The sequence below is a fragment of the Hypomesus nipponensis genome, chromosome 20, assembly GCF_054491055.1.
Source record: "Hypomesus nipponensis isolate SF chromosome 20, ASM5449105v1, whole genome shotgun sequence".
In the NCBI taxonomy this organism is placed as follows: Eukaryota; Metazoa; Chordata; class Actinopteri; order Osmeriformes; family Osmeridae; genus Hypomesus; species Hypomesus nipponensis.
Window position 1 is genome coordinate 11,676,439 of NC_140380.1, and position 21,607 is coordinate 11,698,045.

The 21,607-nt window shown below is 44.2% G+C and overlaps 4 protein-coding genes across 8 annotated transcripts; 3 read left to right on the forward strand and 1 right to left on the reverse strand.

Moving 5' to 3' along the window:
• Window positions 1–144: 144 nt before the first annotated feature.
• On the forward strand, window positions 145–4,287 carry LOC146246410 (uncharacterized). 2 transcript variants are annotated; one of them, XM_084683762.1, is made up of 12 exons: window positions 145–404; window positions 1,189–1,293; window positions 1,711–1,750; window positions 1,914–1,957; window positions 2,099–2,147; window positions 2,458–2,492; window positions 2,838–2,885; window positions 3,000–3,030; window positions 3,121–3,194; window positions 3,612–3,677; window positions 3,963–4,022; window positions 4,102–4,287. In XM_084683762.1, exons 2-12 carry the CDS (start codon window positions 1,191–1,193, stop codon window positions 4,143–4,145), a joined length of 594 nt encoding a protein of 197 aa, XP_084539888.1. In that variant the 5' UTR covers window positions 145–404; window positions 1,189–1,190; the 3' UTR covers window positions 4,146–4,287. The 2 variants fall into 2 exon arrangements, with proteins under 2 accessions (XP_084539888.1, XP_084539889.1); XM_084683763.1 differs by lacking the exon at window positions 2,838–2,885.
• A 54-nt stretch (window positions 4,288–4,341) lies between these two features.
• rfc2 (replication factor C (activator 1) 2) lies at window positions 4,342–8,245 on the reverse strand. Its single transcript, XM_084683755.1, has 11 exons — window positions 7,918–8,245; window positions 7,625–7,694; window positions 7,498–7,539; window positions 7,215–7,321; window positions 6,987–7,088; window positions 6,732–6,832; window positions 6,246–6,403; window positions 5,738–5,803; window positions 4,964–5,044; window positions 4,762–4,875; window positions 4,342–4,654 (listed from the first exon to the last, which is right to left on the reverse strand). Exons 1-11 carry the CDS (start codon window positions 8,079–8,081, stop codon window positions 4,544–4,546), a joined length of 1,116 nt encoding a protein of 371 aa, XP_084539881.1. The 5' UTR covers window positions 8,082–8,245; the 3' UTR covers window positions 4,342–4,543.
• LOC146246412 (E3 ubiquitin-protein ligase rififylin) lies at window positions 8,135–13,775 on the forward strand. Of its 2 annotated transcripts, none has more exons than XM_084683756.1 (7): window positions 8,135–8,274; window positions 10,515–10,693; window positions 12,209–12,346; window positions 12,482–12,790; window positions 13,052–13,262; window positions 13,472–13,495; window positions 13,594–13,775. In XM_084683756.1, the coding sequence occupies exons 2-7, from the start codon at window positions 10,523–10,525 to the stop codon at window positions 13,773–13,775; spliced, it is 1,035 nt and encodes a 344-aa protein (XP_084539882.1). In that variant the 5' UTR covers window positions 8,135–8,274; window positions 10,515–10,522. The 2 variants fall into 2 exon arrangements, with proteins under 2 accessions (XP_084539882.1, XP_084539884.1); XM_084683758.1 differs by lacking the exon at window positions 8,135–8,274 and adding an exon at window positions 9,147–9,288.
• Window positions 13,776–17,227: 3,452 nt separating this feature from the next.
• fkbp6 (FKBP prolyl isomerase 6) lies at window positions 17,228–20,951 on the forward strand. Of its 3 annotated transcripts, none has more exons than XM_084683759.1 (8): window positions 17,228–17,460; window positions 17,848–17,965; window positions 18,086–18,175; window positions 18,260–18,462; window positions 18,711–18,830; window positions 19,251–19,448; window positions 19,886–19,995; window positions 20,246–20,951. In XM_084683759.1, exons 1-8 carry the CDS (start codon window positions 17,386–17,388, stop codon window positions 20,316–20,318), a joined length of 987 nt encoding a protein of 328 aa, XP_084539885.1. In that variant the 5' UTR covers window positions 17,228–17,385; the 3' UTR covers window positions 20,319–20,951. The 3 variants fall into 3 exon arrangements, with proteins under 3 accessions (XP_084539885.1, XP_084539886.1, XP_084539887.1); XM_084683760.1 differs by having other exon boundaries at window positions 18,260–18,402; XM_084683761.1 differs by lacking the exon at window positions 17,228–17,460 and adding an exon at window positions 17,498–17,518.
• The last annotated feature ends 656 nt before the right edge of the window (window positions 20,952–21,607 follow it).

Consider the following 21,607-nt stretch of genomic DNA (forward strand, 5'->3'; position numbering starts at 1 on the left):
GAGCGTGTGAAATGGTTGAAATGCGTGTGTCTCGCGGCCGTGAGAGTTGGCAGCCCTGTATGTGTTACAAACAATCTGGCTGTCTGGACAATAGAGATAAATAGATAAATGAACAATCAAATCAAGTGCGCGCTGCAACAGTCAGTGTGATGTAAAACATGAAACAAGGTTATAAAAAATAAAGGAAAAAAAGTGACAAATTCACAACAAAAAACTTGATATTTCTTCCCTCGGAGAGACGCAGTGAGGGGGCAGGGCCTTGGGGGTCGGTTTGTGTACCTGTCCAGCGAGCAGGGTACGGATGTGGTGGTGTTCAGTTAGAAACAGGAAGCCCAGCTTTCTCTCTGCCTCATCAGTGTGAGGTTGTCAGTGAAGCGACGCAGCCTGGAAAGGCTTAACTGAAGGTAATCAAATAGCTAAAGTAAAATCTGTCTGGAGTAGTGGGTAAAACGAATGTAGAATAGCCTACGGGTAGATCGTGTTTGAGTGGAAATGCGATGAAAAGTGTTTTGCAGTGCTGATGAGTGTACTCTGATATATTTTCCTTTAAGGGTCAGTATTAGAAGTTATTCTTCTGTGATAAATGTCAACATAATTTACATTTATTAAGTTAATTTTTTGCGAGATACAGTCAGGATGTTTTTTCTCTCCGTTATTTATGACCTTAAATATTTGAAAGAACACATTCCGTTCACTATTCTGTGGATTTTTTTCACACATATTTTGTTGTTGTTAAAATAGAGTTTTATTAACACGTTTAATGTTAGAGAGTGTATTTATTCAATGTTTTACAGCCTTGCAATGGTCTGTATGTGGTTAGCTTTACTACAGCAAGTTTCCAGGAAGGACTTGTGCACTTTTTACAGTAGTCGCTTAAACTGAGCTTTGATACGGTTTCTTTGGATGACAGAAGTGCTTCCTTTCCCTCGTGGTCAGTCAGACTGACCTGAAATCACACAACCTTATGTGTTCTCAGAAGGCAGAGAATTCAGAGCTGGAGACTTACTTCTGTAACTACAGAAGCACATTCAAACAGCACCTGTGACAGAAATTAGACCACTATTTTACTGAGGTTGAGATTATTGATTTTGTAGCATGTAGTAAAACAATGACATGATTAAAAAACACACATGATTAGCCAAACCCAGATGAAAGGAAGTCACGTGTGTCCTGGTTCTTGTGTTTCAGCTATGCTTGCCATGTCCAGCCCTGACTGGCCTCTCCTGGCCAGTGTCTCTGTGGCTTCTCTCTCTCTGTTTTCTGTTTTATGTCTTTGGTGCAAAAAGAAACACAGTGAGTAATCGATATTGTTTAATACCTTAACATATATTTTGTAATTAGGCCATTACCCAGGGTTGGCTCAGCAATGCCCCCCCAAATGGAATGCTGTGCCCCCACAAAAAATAATTTTGTTAAAGTATAAATAAGAAATTCTGGCATTACCTATAAATTAAATATCAATATGGCTACACTTTCCTGCAGAATATGCAGGTCTGCTCTTATTTTGACTCTCATACATGCTTTGGAAATGTGTGCCCCCCTTGTGAAAAAAAATGCCCCCCCCCCATTGAGTCTGCCATTACCTTGTTGTCTCATGAACATTTCCAAATGTCTTTTGTGAAAGCCATTATTGGAACAGTTGCCACAGTAATATTGCATAACTGTTGAGTTACACAAGACAACAAGAAACCAAATGTTCCTCTCCGACAGGGTTAATACAGGAGAATCACATCTACGACCCTCAAGTGTTGTAAGTATGAATGACTTATTAACTCTATGAAATTATACTTTATCACAATTCACAAATGCTCAATAACACTGGGAGGAAAATACAGTGTCTCTCATTAAGCATAATAAAATGAATTATTTTGAAACAATCTCAACCTGTTGTAATGTTCACCACCTTTACACAGCCAGCGTGAGGGAAGCAGATTTGCAGTAACACGATCTAAGACAGGTGAGCAATATTTATCAGCGATACATTTCTTATTGATACATTTTACAGTATTGATTGCTATTAAGCATTAACACAGTACCTCATTTGTGAATTTGTTTTAGACTAATAGGCACATTAATGCAGTTTATTCTGTCTTTCTAGTCATACGGCCAAACCAAATAATGCGCCAGTTGCCATTGACACCTCCAGAGTAAGTATCATGTAAAGAGAGTAATTATCCTCTATGAATATGATCCTTAAATTGACATTTTATAGCAAACATTTCATCACCTCTAATAAATGTAACAAAAATATGAGCAGCTTTTACAAAGGTAGGGCAACGGCAGAACAATGTGTGAATTTTGTGTGTTAAATTTGTTCAAATGCCAACACCTTTCAGTTAACGGCTGTGAAAATTATCCTATATTTGTTCTAGAAGGAATTGGTTCTTGGAATTTGTAGTGAAGGTAAAAAATAAAATACATTAAGGAACCATCACTTAAAGTATTTAATGTTTTCAGGGAGCCCGCGAAGTTACAGCCACAAAGTTCTCAAGGTAAGCTTTTCAGCAACTTAATATTTCCATGGAGTGAACTTAACATTCGACAAAACATTGAGATTGTATATCAACATGCTTTCAGTTTCTGTAAAATATATAGTTAAATATTTACACACTTACTGAAAACAGAATCTGCAGTACATATTTATAAATGCTGTATGTGTGTCTGTAGGTATATAATTGAGATAAAAATTGTTTGGTGATGAATGTGCATAAATGGAGGACATTTTACAAAAAAATACAACAATTCCATTTTCTTATAAAACAGAAAGGCACCATACAGAAGCTAGATAGAAAGCAATAGAGCTGTCTAACTGAGTGAACTGATTTTTAAATATTTAGAAAAAAAGACACGAGAAGACAAGTACAAATATCAAAATGCTCACAATGGTAAGATCCATAACATGGATGTATTACGATATATAGTGCACAATCCGTCTGAAATGTACTGATTTAGATGTCATCTTTTACCAATCAACTACTCACTTTTTTTTGTTACTTTAGCTACGATGGGAACCTGTGAACCTACATATGTGTGAGTGGACATGATCACATAATGTATGTTCTGAACATCAGAACATTGTACATTTACAGTAACTCATTTCTGTATGCGTGGTCTTTGCAGAGATCCAATTCCTGCCTTAGTTTACCAGAACATCGATGAAACCATGAACGCAGACCAGAGGGAGTCAGAGTCGGGTAAACAAGATTTCATATTTTTGTGCTCAACTGTGAAGAGATTTTAGACGACATTGTTTTTTTAAGATTTCACTGTTGATTGTCCTCACTTACTGTTTTGCTATCTGATTTATGCGGCATTTTAAAAGTTATCTATTAAACTAAGACTAACTAAGACTGTGTTGCATGTATAGGAAACACTAGTTCCATTACAGTACATGGCTTGTAAGGTCAATGGAAAAGTTACCCAAACAAACGAGGGGGAGGCTGAACAAATGTCAAGCCTCAACACAAGCATGTTTGATCTGCAACAAGCAAGACAAAAGATGAACCATACTAATACCAAATTAATATTTTTCTCTGTTGCTCTTAAGAAATTGAGAACTTTGAATTAAGAGTTGTTGCACCTTACATGTTAACCTATTCTTGCCTCTTCAGACACTGAACAATGTCCATACGAGAATGTTTTCCCCTCGCCTTTGAACGACACCAACAGCAATAATGGTATGTTGGCCAGTGTTGTAAATAGGATCAACCGGTTTTAAAAAGCAGGATATCCTGAAAGCTAAGTATTCATCTTAATTTCAGTATGAGTATGAAAGTCAGTATGCGTAAAGAGCATAAATCCACTAAAACAGCACAACCCTGACCTGGCAGATTTGAAAGAAAAAAAGTGTATTATGTTATGAATACAATTTGTTTTTGTTGGCAAATAAGTAGACTTGACAATATGTTGTTTGACAATTTTTTTCACTACTTAATGAATCTTTTGTTTTCTGACACCCACAGATGGGTCAGACTATGAGAACTCAGAGTTCCTGGAGCAGGTGAAGAGGGACCAGGAAGATGGTACGTTCTACTGGACACACACACACCCTCTCCTCACTGCTGTACTCGGAACTGAAACAGACCCTTTTCTATCTCACAGATGAACCCGTCTATGTGAATGCAGATAATGAAGGTAGTGGTTGATCTGGAAACCACCATCTCTACTGCTCAGCAGTCCAGGGCTACAGACAGGGATCTGCTGCCACCTAGTGTTCCAACCTGTAATAGTCTTTACTTTGACCATGTGATAAATAATTCCACTTCTGCTCTGTAAATAAATATTTGTTTTATTTGTTGTTGCTGAATTAAAGCAAAAAATAAATAAAAACATTAGTCATGATGTATAGAAAAGGCAATTTATTACAAATATTTTCATGAAGGGGGTTGGGGGTTAGAATAATCTAAATATTAGGGTAGAATGGGGGGAGGAAGGAGGGAGGGTACAAGGAGAGGGTAGCAGGGGGGTGGTCTTGGGAGGTGATATGAGTGTAGGAGGGTAGATGGGGGTCTTAGGGGTAGACGGGGGGTAGATGGGGCTAGGGTTAGCTGGCAGCAGGAGGCATGGTCTTGCTACACAGGCGTCCCAACAGCCCAGCCATCTGCAGGAGGGAGTTGACCCCCTCCGCCACCTTCATGTGGGTGTAGCCGATCTCCTGGAGAGGGACAACAGCACAACATGTCATTATGTTCACTACGTGTAGAGGACGCTTCGTCCCTCTGCTGGAGTCATCCTCTCCCCAGATGGGCTGCTGCTTCTCACCTTGATGAACTCCAGCTTCAGGTACTCGGCCATCTGGAAGGTCTTGCACACCCTGAAGATGTTCCCGATGATGTCTTCAGGAGAGTAGCCCAAAGCCCACAGCTGCTCTATGATCTGAGCAGATACACACACGCTCACTTTCTGCTTCACTTTCATCTGAGAAAGGGGGGCTAAAGAAAGGCACTGAAGGTGAGTTTGGTACCTTGTACGCCTCTTCAATGTTGGCGTTGACACAATGCTCCAACATGCTCTTCACCAGCAGGGGGTGTGGTTCATCACACACCTAAACACAGAACACCGTCACTGCTCGGAGCTCACTGCTCGGAGCTCACTGCTCGGAGCTCACTGCTCGGAGCTCACTGCTCGGAGCTCACTGCTCGGAGCTCACTGCTCGGAGCTCACTGCTCGGAGCTCACTGCTCGGAGCTCACTGCTCGGAGCTCACTGCTCGGAGCTCACTGCTCGGAGCTCACTGCTCGGAGCTCACTGCTCGGAGCTCACTGCTCGGAGCTCACTGCTCGGAGCTCACTGCTCGGAGCTCACTGCTCGGAGCTCACTGCTCGGAGCTCACTGCTCGGAGCTCACTGCTCGGAGCTCACTGCTCGGAGCTCACTGCTCGGAGCTCACTGCTCGGAGCTCACTGCTCGGAGCTCACTGCTCGGAGCTCACTGCTCGGAGCTCACTGCTCGGAGCTCACTGCTCGGAGCTCACTGCTCGGAGCTCACTGCTCGGAGCTCACTGCTCGGAGCTCACTGCTCGGAGCTCACTGCTCGGAGCTCACTGCTCGGAGCTCACTGCTCGGAGCTCACTGCTCGGAGCTCACTGCTCGGAGCTCACTGCTCGGAGCTCACTGCTCGGAGCTCACTGCTCGGAGCTCACTGCTCGGAGCTCACTGCTCGGAGCTCACTGCTCAGAGCTGGGCTAAAACAGCCCTCTTATTCTGACAGGTCATCACACCCAGTAACAGGAAACCACACCTTGAAGACGTTTTCACTGTTGATGAAGCCAAAGCCAGAGTTGGTGGACTGCAGGTTGTTCAGGGCCTGAGAACACAGACATGAAGCAGGAGCATTTACAACTCACTACGGTCACTGCACACATGTAAACACCAGATTCAAACACAGGCGATGTTGCCTCGAAGAACCTCTGAGAAATTCATCTCAAGGTCAAGTTACAATTACAAAGCTTTGCTCTATCAAGTAAACCTGTTAGAGGTGATTATTTTCCACCAATGTGCTGAGCTTGGCTCACCTGACCACATCACCTCTTCTAACCCCCATCTCCTGTACCTCCCTTCCCTATCTCCTCTTCCCCCTGCCACCTCCTCTACTCTCCTTCCTCATCTCTTCTAACCCCCATCCTCCTCCTGCCCCTCCTTTACTCTCCTTCCTCAACTCTTCTAACCCCCATCCTCCTCCTGCCCCTCCTCTACTCTACTTCCTCAACTCTTCTAACCCACATTCTCCTCCTGCCCCTCCTCCCCACCTGTCGCATGTCCCCCTGGGCAGTGAAGATGATGGCCTCCAGGCCGTCATCAGTGGTCAGCAGAGCCTCCTTCTCCACCACCTCCAGCAGCCGGGCCATGATCTGCTCGTCCCTCAGCTTGCTGTAGCGCAGCACGGCGCATCGAGACTGGATGGGCTCTGGACGACATCACACAGAGGTCACACACACACACACACACACACACACACACACACTGACCTTACACTGGAGAACACCATCACACACAGAGGTCACACACACACACACACACACTGACCTTACACTGGAGAACACCATCACACACAGAGGTCACACACACACACTGACCTTACACTGGAGAACATCACAGATGTTAAAACAATGAAAACTATAAGAGATTCTGTCTAATATAACAACCTGTGCAGAGGGTGTTGTAGCATGGGGTATATTATGGGATATCTAGGAGCTTAACCACATTTGAATCCATTTGTATGGAGTCCCGCTCACCAATGATCTTGTCGGAGGCATTGCAGGCCAGGGCGAAGCGGGTGGTCTTGGAGTAGATCTCCATGGTCCTTCTGAGGGCTTGCTGCGCCCCATCTGTCATACTGGGATCAGGAAAGGTACAGGGGGGATTTGAACCTGGAAACTCTTGATGCGCAGCCTTTCATGATGAGGACAGAAAGACTTTTTATGTGTGGACACATCATTAGATGTAGATCAGTGAACAATCTGTTTACAGTATACAGCTCGTTAGCATACCTGTCTGCCTCATCGAGAATGACGATCTTGTGTCGCCCTTTCGGTAGTGTGACTTTTTGTTGAGCGAACATCTTGATTTTGTTCCTGACCACATCAATACCTCTGAAAGGATGAGGGATTGTGGTTTGGACTCCGATACAAGTATTCAAACTGGGCACCACATAGAAACACCAAGCCTTTAAATAGTTTATGTTAGTTGTTTTTTTGTAAAGGGCTATTTGCTTTCACCTGTCGTTAGAGGCGTTGAGCTCTAAGACGGCATCCTTCATGGACGACCCAAGGAGAGCCCTGGCTAAACACAGGATACTGGTGGTCTTACCTGTGCCAGGTGGACCCTGACCACACACACATTGTTAAGCGTTGAGTAAATTACATTATGTGCATTACAGAATTGTATGCCAAGAACATTTAGCGAACTATTCACATTATGTAAACTACATATGCACATCACACTAACTATTTACTTATAATGTACCACCAAACAGCTTAATTAAAAAAGGTTATTACTTACAGCAATAATTATGTTGGGTACATTTCCTTCTCTTGCAAATACCTGAAAGGCACATGATTAGTAAGCTCAGAGCCCGTATTTGGAGTAAAACAGCTCTTAACAATCTGAGTTTGACGTAGTTCGTTACCGCCAGTCTGCTGACTGTATCTTCGTTACCAACAATCTCGTTCAACTTCAGCGGTCTGTACTTTTCAACCCTGCAAGACGAACATGGTCTTAAGATTTTAGATGCAATATCAAGCGTTGATTTCTATATGGTTTATAATAGTTACAGGGCTCTCAAGTCTCACGCATTCAACATTGTAGATAGCCGGAGTAGCTAGCATGCAACAAGGCTAGCGTTGCAGCTAAACAGGCGAACTAGTAATTCACTTCACAAAAAATACAACCAGCTAAATGCTTCAGCCACTGCATTATTACCATGGCAGCTCATACGCGCTGGTGGACCCTTTAGCTTGGACTTCTTCATCTTTCTTCGGCTCGACGTTTGTCTGTATTTGTTCAGTCTCTGTGTCTGTCATCTGTACGTCCATGTTGCTACCGCAGATCTCCCGCCACTGCAGCGGTACAGCTGGCGCTGTCATGACGTAATTTCCTGGAAGACGCTCCTCCGTCCTCCATCAGCGGTCTGAGAGTCTGTAGAGCCAGAGACAGAGACCGAGACCAAAACCAGGCTTTTAGAGCTTGCATTTGTCCGGCTGTTTCAACATTGATGTAAATCTGAACCGAGATCTACGAGATGGCCGTTACAAAAAGGATTTGCTCCGGGTCACCCAGGTAAGGTCGCTAATGTATCCGTGGCTGTCAAGCCGGCGAGTGCTGGATGTTCTCACAAGTGAAATGTAATTAAATATTCTGGAAAGCGTGAACATTATAAAACGGTTACCGGACCATTGCTAATCTTCAACGATGATGTCCGCAATGTTCCAACATTGTGTTAAATCAACCTGGGCATCCCATTAGAAATAGCAGAGCATCATGCAGGATTGCGAGCCTGCCATTTGAGGAGACCATCACACCCATAATTCCGTCATACAGGCCACAGAATACAATTAGCTTCGTTTCTTCCAAAAAAACAATGTCAGTGGTCTACTCTGACAACCTGTTTTTTAAACGCCACTAGGGTCTTTGATATGTCAATAAACCAGTTTATTTTGCCCAAGGCAAATATCTGTAGGCGTGTCCGGATAACGCCTACTATCGCTGACATGTCATTAGAATCGATCCTATTGGAACTTGCGTTATGGTGAATACACGTTAATAAAGTGGGATATGAGCTTTCGTAGGCATGTAGGCTACTGTAGGCTTGTGTATCCACTGATTTGAGAAGGCCGGACCAGTAATGGTGAAGATTTTACTGCGATAAATTATGAGCCGATGTGCAAGGGAGATGTTACATTTAATTAGGACAAAGGTGGTGTTACAGGAGAAGGTGACATTTCATTATTTATGTCTCACCTCCTTCTTGGATCAATTACCCGCAACAATAAATAACTTAACAACTCGAAAGCACAAGACAGGTTTGTGACTCACAGGTGTGCCGTTTTTCCTGGAACCTGGGTTGTAATTGCGAGAGAGATCAGAGAGCTCGTGTTGGGAGGCGGCTGGCAGCCAGGGGGCGGGGGGAGGCGGGGTCAGGGAAGCAACAGCTTATTTGTGTTGCTTCCTGCAACTCGCTTCATACGAAAAGTCGTTTTTATTGATTCTTTCAACAATTATCAATAGCCTGCTACAACCCACTTCGTAATTGTCAACCAAACTGATTACTTTACGGACCTGTCGCTTCTCAAGGTAAGCGCTGTCAACTGAGGCTACCGATTCACACCGGAAAGTCAAGTGAAAACAATTAGTTGGAAAGTACAGCCTACTACTGCAGCTCGACACCGGGAATCAAACTTCGACTCTTGGCATCTTGCCACCAGCTTGAGTACACCCCTATGGTATCTGTGTTACATGACATACGTACAGGAGAAAGGTCCTAAGTAAATTCCGTTGAAATACTAGGGATCTAGCGATTGTCACGTTATTTTACGTTAAATGACTAAATGTATGAAAATGTATGTATTTGGCAAATGTTAGTGTTCCACAATGGTCCAAAGAACACGTAAACGTGATTTATAATATACATATATATATCAGATGCAATTTGTGCTACCTGCATTCATGTCTCTCACACAGAATTCTTAGCCATGAAATGCCTTTTGTCTTGCAAGGGTCATTTCCGTGCATAACTCCAGCCCTGTGAACAATGCCTCAACCAGACACACTGCCCCTCTCACTGTCATGACGCCAGCTAGCTTTAGATCAGACCAGACTTGTGTTACTGTTATACCATTGTGTGGCTTCAATTATCGGCGTAGGAGAAAATTGCAGAGCGTTATGGAAAGGCTCTTGTGCACTCTTCAAAATGCCAATTGCACCGAGATCACAACCGTGGAGGTTGAATATGAGAAAAACAACAGATTAGTCACTTTCACCTCAGTTTCGTGTTATTATCCCACATACTTTGTGTTGTACATGATTAAACTATTAATAAGATAGGTGAGATTATGCTGATAAAGCTGGTGCTGTTAAAAGTGTAATTAATCGCTCCTTCAATACCTGTGTACCTTGTTTGTGTGGAATATGCAGGAACCAGAATCAGAAGGGATTTTATTCGCCATGAATGTTTGCACAAATAAGGAATTTACTTTGGCAGGGAGGTGCATACATTAAACATATAGGAATATTGAAACTTAAATATGTGGACTAACTATACAAAAGGAGCAAAGTCTAGCTAATACTAAGGGGGGTCTAGCTAATACTAAGGGGAACAAAATAAAATATAAGTAGTCATAATTTACAAGTAGCCATCATTTACAACCACATAGAGGATGTAAAACTAACTTCAACTCCAAACCACTAGTTTGTCTTACTGGCCTACTTTATCTTTCCATACAGTTATTGTTGCGTGTCTCTTTGTGATTTAACTTCCTGTGTGTGTGTGTGTGTGTGTACGTGTGTGTGTGTGCGAGCAGGCAGGAGCATGTGGACATCTTGTTGTAGCTGGTCCTGTCTGGAACCCACCGCCACAGTGGAAGAAACGAGCAGCTCATGGCGTCAGGCCTACACCAACTCAGGCTACAACCTCTCCCCCACTTCCCCCGAGCACCTGTGCAAGGCCTGCGGAGGCCAATTCAACACCATCGCCAGGAAGGTAGGAACCCCCCACCCAGCAGGTGACGCGGCCGTCTTGTTCCCAAATGTGGCGTGCGTTGCTCCACCTGAGATCAGGCTCGATGGAACAGAGAAAGGAGGTTTCAGGTGCTCCTTCATAACCCAGTGGCTGTTGTCTTTGCCAGTCTAACTGGTTCAACATGTCCATTTAAAGCAGTGGAAATCAGGAAAGACAAACGAAGCCCTGCTCAGGATGGGGCTTGTTGTCAGCCCCCAACAGAGATGTTGAAGCCTGTAAAACCACGAACAAATATGTTGGGGATTTCACCTCGCCCTTATTGACAAGTGCACATTTCCATCCACCGTGTGTACCATCAACACTGTCAAGTCTACCAAGACGCTTCTATCGGAGGATTTTTTTTTTCTTCTTCATTATTCTAAGAATGTTTTTGTTTCGTTGACACTTGTATTCAAAGCAACATGCGTCCCAGGCTGCTCACCACGTCTCTCTTTAGCTTGTCTCCTCAGCGTCTCTCTCCTCAGCGTCTCTCTCCTCAGCGTCTCTCTCCTCAGCGTCTCTCTCCTCAGTGTCTCTCCTCAGCGTCTCTCTCTCCTCAGTGTCTCTCCTCAGTGTCTCTCTCCTCAGCGTCTCTCTCTCCTCAGCGTCTCTCTCTCCTCAGTGTCTCTCTCTCTCTTCAGTGTCTCTCTCCTCAGTGTCTCTCTCCTCAGTGTCTCTCTCTCCTCAGTGTCTCTCTCTCCTCAGCGTCTCTCTCTCCTCAGCGTCTCTCTCTCCTCAGCGTCTCTCTCTCCTCAGTGTCTCTCTCTCCTCAGCGTCTCTCTCTCTCTCCTCAGCGTCTCTCTCTCTCCTCAGTGTCTCTCTCTCCTCAGTGTCCCTCTCTCCTCAGTGTCTCTCTCTCTCCTCAGTGTCCCTCTCTCTCCTCAGCGTCTCTCTCTCCTCAGTGTCTCTCTCTCCTCAGCGTCTCTCTCTCCTCAGTGTCTCTCTCTCCTCAGCGTCTCTCTCTCCTCAGCGTCTCTCTCTCCTCAGCGTCTCTCTCTCTCCTCAGCGTCTCTCTCTCTCCTCAGCGTCTCTCTCTCTCCTCAGTGTCTCTCTCTCCTCAGCGTCTCTCTCTGTCCTCAGTGTCTCTCTCTCTCCTCAGCGTCTCTCTCTCTCCTCAGCGTCTCTCTCTCCTCAGCGTCTCTCTCTCTCCTCAGCGTCTCTCTCTCTCCTCAGCGGCTCTCTCTCCCTCCTCAGCGTCTCTCTCTCTCCTCAGTGTCTCTCTCTCCTCAGCGTCTCTCTCTGTCCTCAGTGTCTCTCTCTCTCCTCAGTGTCTCTCTCTCTCCTCAGCGTCTCTCCTCAGTGTCTCTCTCTCCTCAGTGTCTCTCTCTCCTCAGCGTCTCTCTCCTCAGTCTCTCTCCCCTCTCTCCTCAGCGTCTCTCTCTCCTCAGCGTCTCTCTCTCCTCAGTGTCTCTCTCTCTCCTCAGTGTCTCTCCTCAGCGTCTATCTCTCCTCAGCGTCTCTCTCTCCCCTCAGTGTCTCTCTCCCCTCTCTCCTCAGCATGTGTGTGTGGACTGTAAGAAGAGCTTCTGTGGCCGCTGCTCGGTGCAGCTGGAGCCGCTGCGCCCGCGCCTCTGCCACACCTGCCAGCGCTTCCACGGAACCTTCTTCGACCGCGCCCAGCTGATGAGGCTGAAGGTGTGACACCCGTGTCTGTGTGTCGTGTGTGCGTGGCTGCATAGATGTGTTTGAAGCGCTTGATGAATGAGTACCGGTACAGCAGAAAAGCACCATCTAAATGCAGCCCCTTGACGGCGTACCATCCTTCATCAGGTGAGGGAGCTACGAGAGTACCTCCACCTTCACGAGGTCCCCACCCAAACCTGCCGGGAGAAGGAGGAGCTGGTGGAGCTGGTTCTGGGGCAGCACTCCCCCAGAACCAGCAGCAGCAGCAGCGAGGCTGTGAGCAGGCCCGGGGCCCTGCCCGCCTCCCTGCCCGCCTCCCCCACGCCCTCCCTCGCCCCCACCAGCCCAGACACCCCCCCAGACCAGTCGGAGCAGCCTGGACCAGAGACGGAGGCGTCAGAGCAGATATCTGAGGAAGAGGAGGAGGAGGAAGATGAGGAAGAGGAAGATGAGGAGGTAAAAGCAGGCATGTGTTGTTTGGGTTAGATGGAGGGGTGAATTACCTGCTAAATAACAAATATAAACGTTAAAAAAAGGAGTTAAATGAGGGCTTAACACATTCATTATATATTTTTCTACGCTGTTTAAAGTGTACTTAAAATGTACCAATATTCTCACACTTATTAACAACTTTAACTATGTAAATATGTTGCGTGCTCGTACGTTCTAGGTCAATATGAAAAAGTATAACATTTCCTCATCTGTGTTGTGCGGCAGTCTTCAGACGGTGACGAGGCGCTGGTCCCGGGGCGCAGGGCCTCGCTGTCGGACCTGAGCAGGGTGGAGGATGTGGAGGGCCTGAGCGTCCGACAGCTCAAGGAGATCCTCGCTCGCAACTTTGTCAACTTCAAGGGCTGCTGTGAGAAGTGGGAGCTGATGGAGAGAGTCACCCGCCTGTACAACGACCAGAAAGACCTCCAGAACCTCGGTGAGAGTTCCCCTGCATCCGGGACGGGTACAGCTCGGTGGTTAGAGCATTTGACAGAAGAGGTTGCAGGTTCAAATCATCCCTGTACATTGCTTTGAAAAAAAAATGGCGTCTGCTAAATGATATTACTCACAATGTTCCTTACATATGGGGTTAAGATAGATTGTTCTGGAATGTGTTGTTTATAAAACAATGTTTCTTTATTTTAGTGTCCAACACTGAGAATGAAGAAGGTAAGAAAGGCTCCATTCAAATATTAAAGTCCTCACATAGATGAAGATCCCTCAGTGGAACCTCATCCTGTTCTCCTGTTCTCCTGTCTCTCTCCCAGAGCCCACGGCACCCAAAAGCCTGGAGGAGAACCTGTGCCGGATCTGCATGGACTCTCCCATCGACTGTGTGCTGCTGGAGTGCGGACACATGGTCACCTGCAGCAAATGTGGCAAGCGCATGAGCGAGTGTCCCATCTGCAGGCAGTACGTGGTGCGGGCGGTGCACGTGTTCAGGTCCTGATGCACGAGGGGTGGGGGGGGGGGTCACGAGGGTGGGGGTCATGGAAGTGGTGGACTTTTGTTGTTGTTGCTGAAGCAAAACCACTGGAACCCTGTCCTCCCCTCTCCAGACTCTTCACTACTTGTCCTGAAGCCGTTTTCCTGCTTCTTAGGTCCATGGGTTCATGTGCTATTTGAGAGCTCCCATACATCAGTGTTGGTGTGGCAGATGTCATGATGCAGTGTCAATAGCAGCTATCCCTTTCTGGAATTCTTGTGTTTCTCAAACCTACACAACACAGGATGTTATTTGTTGCTCTGCCAACATGCCTGTGTTGCATGACAGTTATAGACTCTTTTGGTTCTGGAGCTCCCAGCAGGCCTTACTATAGGGGTTGAAACAGTTGTGAAGGCTAGCTTACTTTACATATCAACAATCAACTAGATTATCCATGTTGGTGCTATTGGCCCAGGGCTGAAGGGAAACGTTTGCTGAAGGACAACCCTTTCTGATGTAGATGCTGACAGTGTCAACTTCTAGATCAAGGATATGACTCTCATAGGGACACACAACGCAGACAGTAGTACTGTAGTACTGCAAGGAATGTGTCCACCCCTCTGCTTGTGTTTCATTCCCCTCACCTGAGCTGCATCCCAGCGGCTGTGTTCATTGGCTGTGCAGTTATCGTCAGTCAATGACATCATCACTGGACACAAAAACTCATGAGGAAGCTCGAGGAAATAGCATAAACATTTGCCTGTTGAGTGGGAGGAAGGTTCCAGATTAGGTTTCCGTTCATGTTAAGTCAAATAAAATTTTAATGTAAAAAATAAAATATAAAACTGAGATTAGCGATTTAATTTGAAAGACACCATGAGCCTCGATATGAAAATCAAAAACCATTAACGATAAACAGGGCATTAACAGCGTTGTATTTGTTCTGTGGAAGAATCTCTAAGATGTGTTTGGCTAAACGCCCCACGCTCCTACCCCTACTGTGTCAGAACAGCCACCCAGGAACCACCACGCTCGTACTGTTCACCTGCAAACATTCACAAGAATGACTCTGAGTAGATGTTTAGATCAGTTTCAGTAGCATCTATTTCATAGCAATTTTAAATCACAAGCAGATGAATATGGGCAACTTCGAAAGGTACCTCACCTCCAGACATGTTAGTAAATAGTTTAACAGTTTACTCTTGTGCTTTTTACTACTGTACATGTTGTTTTATAGGCAATGAATGAACCATGAAATAGCTCATAATGGATAATACACTTACTGTATACAACTGTTTCAAGTAATGCACATCTCCTAGGATGTTGGAAACGTCTCAGATCACATGGTCTGCCTGAACTGAATGTAACTGGTTTTTGGTTGTTTTCAATAACAAGACCATTTCGTACGACTGTGACTGCCAATATCACAAACTGTTTTTTTTTTTACACTTGCTTGTTTGAATTTCTCTTGTCAATAACTATGCTGATATCATGCAAGAACAATAGTCTCACATGTACAGTGTTTAGGAGAGCAAATGTTATGTCTTATGGTTGCAAAGAAACATTGTTTTCACGTCAACCATTTCTGTTTCAGCCCGATCTTCCATTTTAAGACTCAGTACACAGACTCCAGCACATTGACCTAGATGGAATAAACATTTAGCTCAGAAACATTCTGAAGAATAAAATGTACTGTTCCACCTCAGTAGGCAAGACACTTTTTTTCCAAACAAAGAACAGATGATTTTACTGAATAGTCTCTACTTAGTACTCACAAGGTTTGTTGTGTCTTTAACATGTGAATTGATGCAGACAAATAACAGTATTTAAAGCAACGCCTTCCTCTTAATGCCTTCAAACTGATAAATATCGCTTTGTAGGGGTAACATTGGCCTCAAAATAATTTATGTAGTGTGTGAGATGGTGGTGTGTCTCTAATCTGCCCCGCAAATCCTGTTGTTCTCTTGCTGTTCAAGGACTTAGGTGTCCATGTGAATTTGTGATTTAAAATTGAGGTGTTGTCAAATTTGAAGAACAGTGTGCGCTGCTTAGCAACCATGACATGTTAGACTTTTGTGGAAATCGTAATGTTTACGATGCAAACAGCGAGTCCACTGAAGTGTGTTATACGTGTTTACTAGATTAGGAAAAAAGATAATTCAGCCCCCGAAAGAAAAATGACGACTTCTATTAGATTATTATAATGGAAAGGACAAGTTCTGCTGAGATTTGCATGCATTCTTAAAAAAAAAAAAAAGGAAATTTAAAAAAGGACACTGCTCTGACAAGTCTGATTGAAAACACTTGGAATGACTCATATAACTGTATGTTTGAAGAATTCTGTTTGTGTCGGTATACTCAGATAATACATTTTGTTCAGCAACTGTGAAATTGTATGATTAATCCCATACCACAGTATGATTTCAATATTTTTGGAGTGAGTTGTACATCTATTAGCATGTGCTGTTGCTTTTGTTGTAGTTTCCCAGCAGTGTGAGCTTTGAGCTAAGTGCTGGATCAACTCTTTAAACTACAATCAAAGTTAATAGGGTTTATAATTCAAGAAAAACATATATTTTTGAAAATGTATTATATGATATTGATGTCCTCCTGTGCATATATTTTGTTTGACATTTTTATATTTATAAAGTATAATCAAGTAAACAACAGACTTGAATTCTTTTGAAAATGTATGGCAATTAAAACTTTGATGCATAAAAGTTATCTGGGTGTGTAGACCTAATAAGACTTTGTTAAAATGCTTGATTGGTATCTAACTGTATGTTTGGATTACTTCCAATTTGATTATATGTTTATGTTGGAGTCATGTCCACCAGCAGGAATAGTAGCTATCCAAATACAGCCATTCTTGTAAGCAAAACGTTTGTGAAAATCATAATTTTTCTCCCCACAGATATTTTTAGTAACATTTTCATGTAGCCTAATAAACTATAATGTTCCAAAACGTATAAAGGGAACTAAAATAATGTCATCGAGGGACACAGGAAATACAAGACTGAATCTGTCTATGCAGTTACCCCGCCGGCCGCCCCATTAGAGTACATGGAACGAGTTGGACGAACACAATCGCAATACTTTTTTTGGACAGGAGACGGCGCAAACACAGATTGCGGAAAATGTCGCCCCTAACTTTGTGGCGTGCCTAAAACCGCCCCTGCGTATGGCCAGGTGTTTGTCTGCGGCGATTTAGGTTTTTTAGGTTTGAATTTTTTAAGATACAATTTTTTGGGTTAAAAATTTGGGATCAGAACTTCACCATTCGAATTTCAGCTGCCTGAATTTCCGAACCTTGAATTTTTGGATCAGATTTTTAAAATGTTTACATTGAAATAAATCCGTGTTTCAATTTCAAAGACTTGAATTCAAAACCAACAAATTCGTTGGTTTTTATATGTCGATATTAAGTATTCAATGCTTTTAAAAATTCAAAACATGTCACTGATTTGCTTCAACACTCACCCACGAAAGGCATGATGGGATGGATCGGGTCCACATGGGCAGTGATTCCTCTGTAATTAAACCTCAGATTTATCATTAGTTAGGTTACTGTTCATGCACCATACTCTTACAAAGCTTTTGCTATTATATAGAGAAATTAAATTTCGTCGATATCATGTCCGAAAACGGACTTTCGACCAGAATCCAGCAGTTTCTAAATCCCCTGGGGCGACAAAGTCATGCCACCCAGGTAAGAAGAGATGCACAGACAGCATGCTCACTGCTAGCAATTAGTTCTGCGCCATTAGGTAATTACAGGTAGCGCGGATGTCGTAGGTACCATATCTGAGTAACTTTTGACTCAACGCATTGGTAATCTGTGAAATATACACCACCATAACATCTGATTAGACGTGGGGAACACTTATTGACGTTAAGCAGGTTACAGGGTCACGAAGCAATGGTGGTCGAAATCATCCAAGTTAGCTAGCTAACGCTAGCTATACCTAGCTGTGTTGAAAGGTGTACTTCTCCATTTAAGTATGGAGACAAAAATCCATAGTTGGTTGTCTGCCAGAATAATTGCAATTTATAAAGTATTTTAAAGTGTTTTTCTTCCTTTATGATTTATCGTTAGAGTCCGTTTCTCCGGCTGGGTCAGCATATGCAGGACATCCTGGGTGATGGAGGGATTCTCAAGGAAGTAGTTCAGGCCGGAGACGGGCCTCCGGTAGCGAGAGATTCCTCTGTATCCAGTAGGTCATATCCAGGCTGCCTATCACATTCTCCACCACACGATTATCTACATTACGGGTGTGATGAGCATAGGCCTATTCTGTAAACTAAACCTTTTTAAACGCGCTATACCTCCACAGTCCATTTCTCTGGATATCTAGAATATTCCGACCAACCGTTCGAGACTACGAACTACATGAAGTATCCCAGAATGCTGAAACTTGGCAGAGGTATAAACGATAAAGCAGCTCTTTTTGCCGTTAGCGTTAGCTTTGAGCTTTTCACGTACAACCGATGTATACCCCCCTCCCCAGATATTACTCTGTGTGGACTCGAACTTGGTCTGTTGACCATGAAGAAGGGCGAGTACTCACGGTTCCTCTTCCTACCGGAGTATGCCTATGGGGAGATGGGCTGCCCGCCGCTCATTCCTCCCATGGCCTCCATCCTCTATGAGGTTCAAGTCCTCGACTTTCTCGACTCTGCACAAGTAGATGAGTTTTTCGCTTTGAGCCCGGTAAGAATGGCAGACTGCTAAACCACAATAACCGAAAAACTAGATTCCTTGAAAATGTGGTTTGAGGTAAAAATGGGTTGCGGGTCATTTCAGTCTGTTTCAGTTAGTCCAAATTAACTTATGTGTTCTTAATAGGGAGTTTTAATAACTCCCTCCTCTCTGTGTCTCTTCCTCTCTGTCTCCCTCTGTCACTCTTCCTCTCTCTCGTTCTCTCTCTCGTTCTCTCTCTCTCGTTCTCCCCCCTCCAGGAGCAGCAGAACTGTGTTCCTCTCTCTGATCTCCTCAGCGTGGTGGATATCGAGAAAAGCTTCGGCAACCGCTGCTTCAAGCAGAGCCGCTTCGACGACGCCAAAGACCGCTACAAGCAGGTATCACTCAACACACAGACTGCTACAAGCAGGTATCACTCAGCAAACAGACCTCTACAAGCAGGTATCCCTCAGCAAACAGACCGCTACAAGCAGGTATCACTAAGCACACATGCGTGTCTCTCCATAGACATTCTTAAGGCATTGACTTCTACTGGAAAAGCTGAATACTTTGTTATTAATTTATTTATGCTATTGACGATAAGCCAAAAAGGATTCATCAAAAGATATTTCTATATTAGATCTGGCATTGTCAGAATTGCCAGAACGTCACTAGTACAGATCCATATCAGAAATGTCTCAAAACAGTATATTTATAATTGAGAATGTGTGTGACAGTTGTAAGTACATGCGAGAGGTTTAGTAATAATCAATAATGCGTAACGACAACAAAATCCATCCCTCCACCTGTTAACCCAGGCTGTGATGTTGCTGTCAAACCGGGAGACGAAGAGCGAGGAGGAGAAGAGGGGCATCGCCACTCTGCAGCTGCCCCTCTACCTCAACCTGTCCCTGGCTATGCTGCGACTGGACAGGCCCCGCAGGTCTCTGGACTACAGTCTGCAGGCCCTGCTCATAGACCCACTCAACACCAAGGCTCTCTTCCGCTGCGGACAGGTCACACACCAACCAATCACAAAAATGTCATGGAAAAGGGGTACCTTTCGACACATATAGGGATCTAGCTCGCAAGCTCAGAGAGAGATTTTGCACAGTTATCTAGCTTAGGTTGTGTCTAGGCAGCCTGTGTCTAGGCAGCCTGTGTCTAGGCAGCCTGTGTCTAGGCAGCCTGTGTCTAGGCAGCCTGTGTCTAGGCAGCCTGTGTCTAGGCAGCCTGTGTCTAGGCAGCCTGTGTCTAGGCAGCCTGTGTCTAGGCAGCCTGTGTCTAGGCAGCCTGTGTCTAGGCAGCCTGTGTCTAGGCAGCCTGTATTTAGAGTTTCACCACCTATGCTTTATGAGGAAAGAATACGATGAAAGACAGTTGAAATTTGTCCAGATTCCATGGACAGGCTTGTTAAAGGTCCAGTATGTTTGAGTGTCCAAGTCCCCCCCAGGCCTACCTGGAGCTAGCTGAGTATGAAAAGGCCCAGGAATACCTCACGATGGCCCAGGCCAGGAAACCCTTCGACCCCGACATCAACAACCTGCTACAGAGACTGGCCACGTAAGACAACATGTTTCTGTTGGCTGTCTAGAGGACACAGGAAGCACAACCTTCCTGACATGTTTACGTTTAGCATTTTAATCACACAGCAGACACTTCATCCATAGCGACATCCAAACAGTCCATGTAGAAAGCAGATTACTGCAGATGATCTCGGTGTTAGAAGTGCGTCGTTCTGTGTTTGGGAGTCGGACACGTTTTATACTTGTTTATTTCTTCTGTCTTAACTGTGGATTGTGAATCCTTTCAGATCCTACAAGGATTTCCTGGACAAGGAAAAAGAAATGTGTTGCAGGATGTTTCCAAACCGCAACAGCAAATAAATAAATAACTCTACTTAGGTGATTTTCGTTCAATAATCTTAGGCGTTATTTCAGGGCTGCCACAGGGTGGCGCTGTTTGAACAAATGTACACCCCCTTTAAGCATTGAGTTATTCAGCTAGTAAACACATTTCACTTGAAGAATTATGTTCCTTTTGCACCAAATATTAAACCATGTCTGTTCTGCCTTTTTGGTCAGACTTTTGTATTTGTTATACATTTGTTCAAGTATAGTTATATTAAGCTGTTTTTGTGTAATAGAAAAAAAAAGATGTACTTATTACTAGACAAATGATAGCCTACTCATTACAACAGGCAATTATATTTCTTTTAAATATCAACATATTTTGGGTGATGAATGGGTTCTCTTTTTGTGTTTGGGCGAGATGCCTCGAGCACTCCCTGTTATGAAGTGGACCAGTCTTGTTTAGTAGGCTATGTATGTGAGGTATTCTCTCTGAACTTCCCCTGACCCCAACCGAAACCTGTCACCTAAACCGAAAACCCCAGCAAGGTACCTGACACGGGAGACATGACAAACGGCTTCAACGTTATTTAATTTCTCGCATATTGAAAAATGCCTACCGACATTATCGCAATATCGATAATTACAGCGATAATTCCCCCCCCCCCCAAGATGCAGACTAATAGTGCTAAGAAGTGTATTAGGAACGGTGGAGTGATGAGCTTAGATGGAGATCATGTGGAATTGGAAGACGCAACATGACCCTCGACGGCTGCCGCACATAAAGAGATATCGCAGTCATCTGCCCCCAACTCGATGACAGACAAAATCTGAGTTTGATTTGTCGGAACATGTTTTTTTCCAGTGGTACATAAATATGACCAGGACACTTCTCCTGAAAGTGCAGAGCGCAGCACAAACACGCCGGTAGCGTAGAAAGGCCCTGGGTTTGATATTTCAGCTTCAAGTGCAGGACTGGCGCACATCAAAAGGCTCCACAGTGTAATTTGGGACTCATGTTAACTGGCCCTGGCATGGAGAAAGCTCTTCAAAGCGCTCGTGCACACTTCTCTCCTGCTAAGGCATTCCTACCGTTATCACTGGGATCTGCTGCTGTTCTTACGCCAGGAAAAAATGTGTGTGGGTGAGATTTATTCACGCAAAATAATTCAAATTCTAGGGTGTGACCACACACATACTTGTGTTGCAAATATTTGTCGATGGGGGGTTACGTTTAAGTTTGAATGTTCATAGTGTGTAGAGAATTGTACATTTTTCATTCACAGTTTTACTTTATGTAAATAATTGTTTTTTTTGTTGTTTAT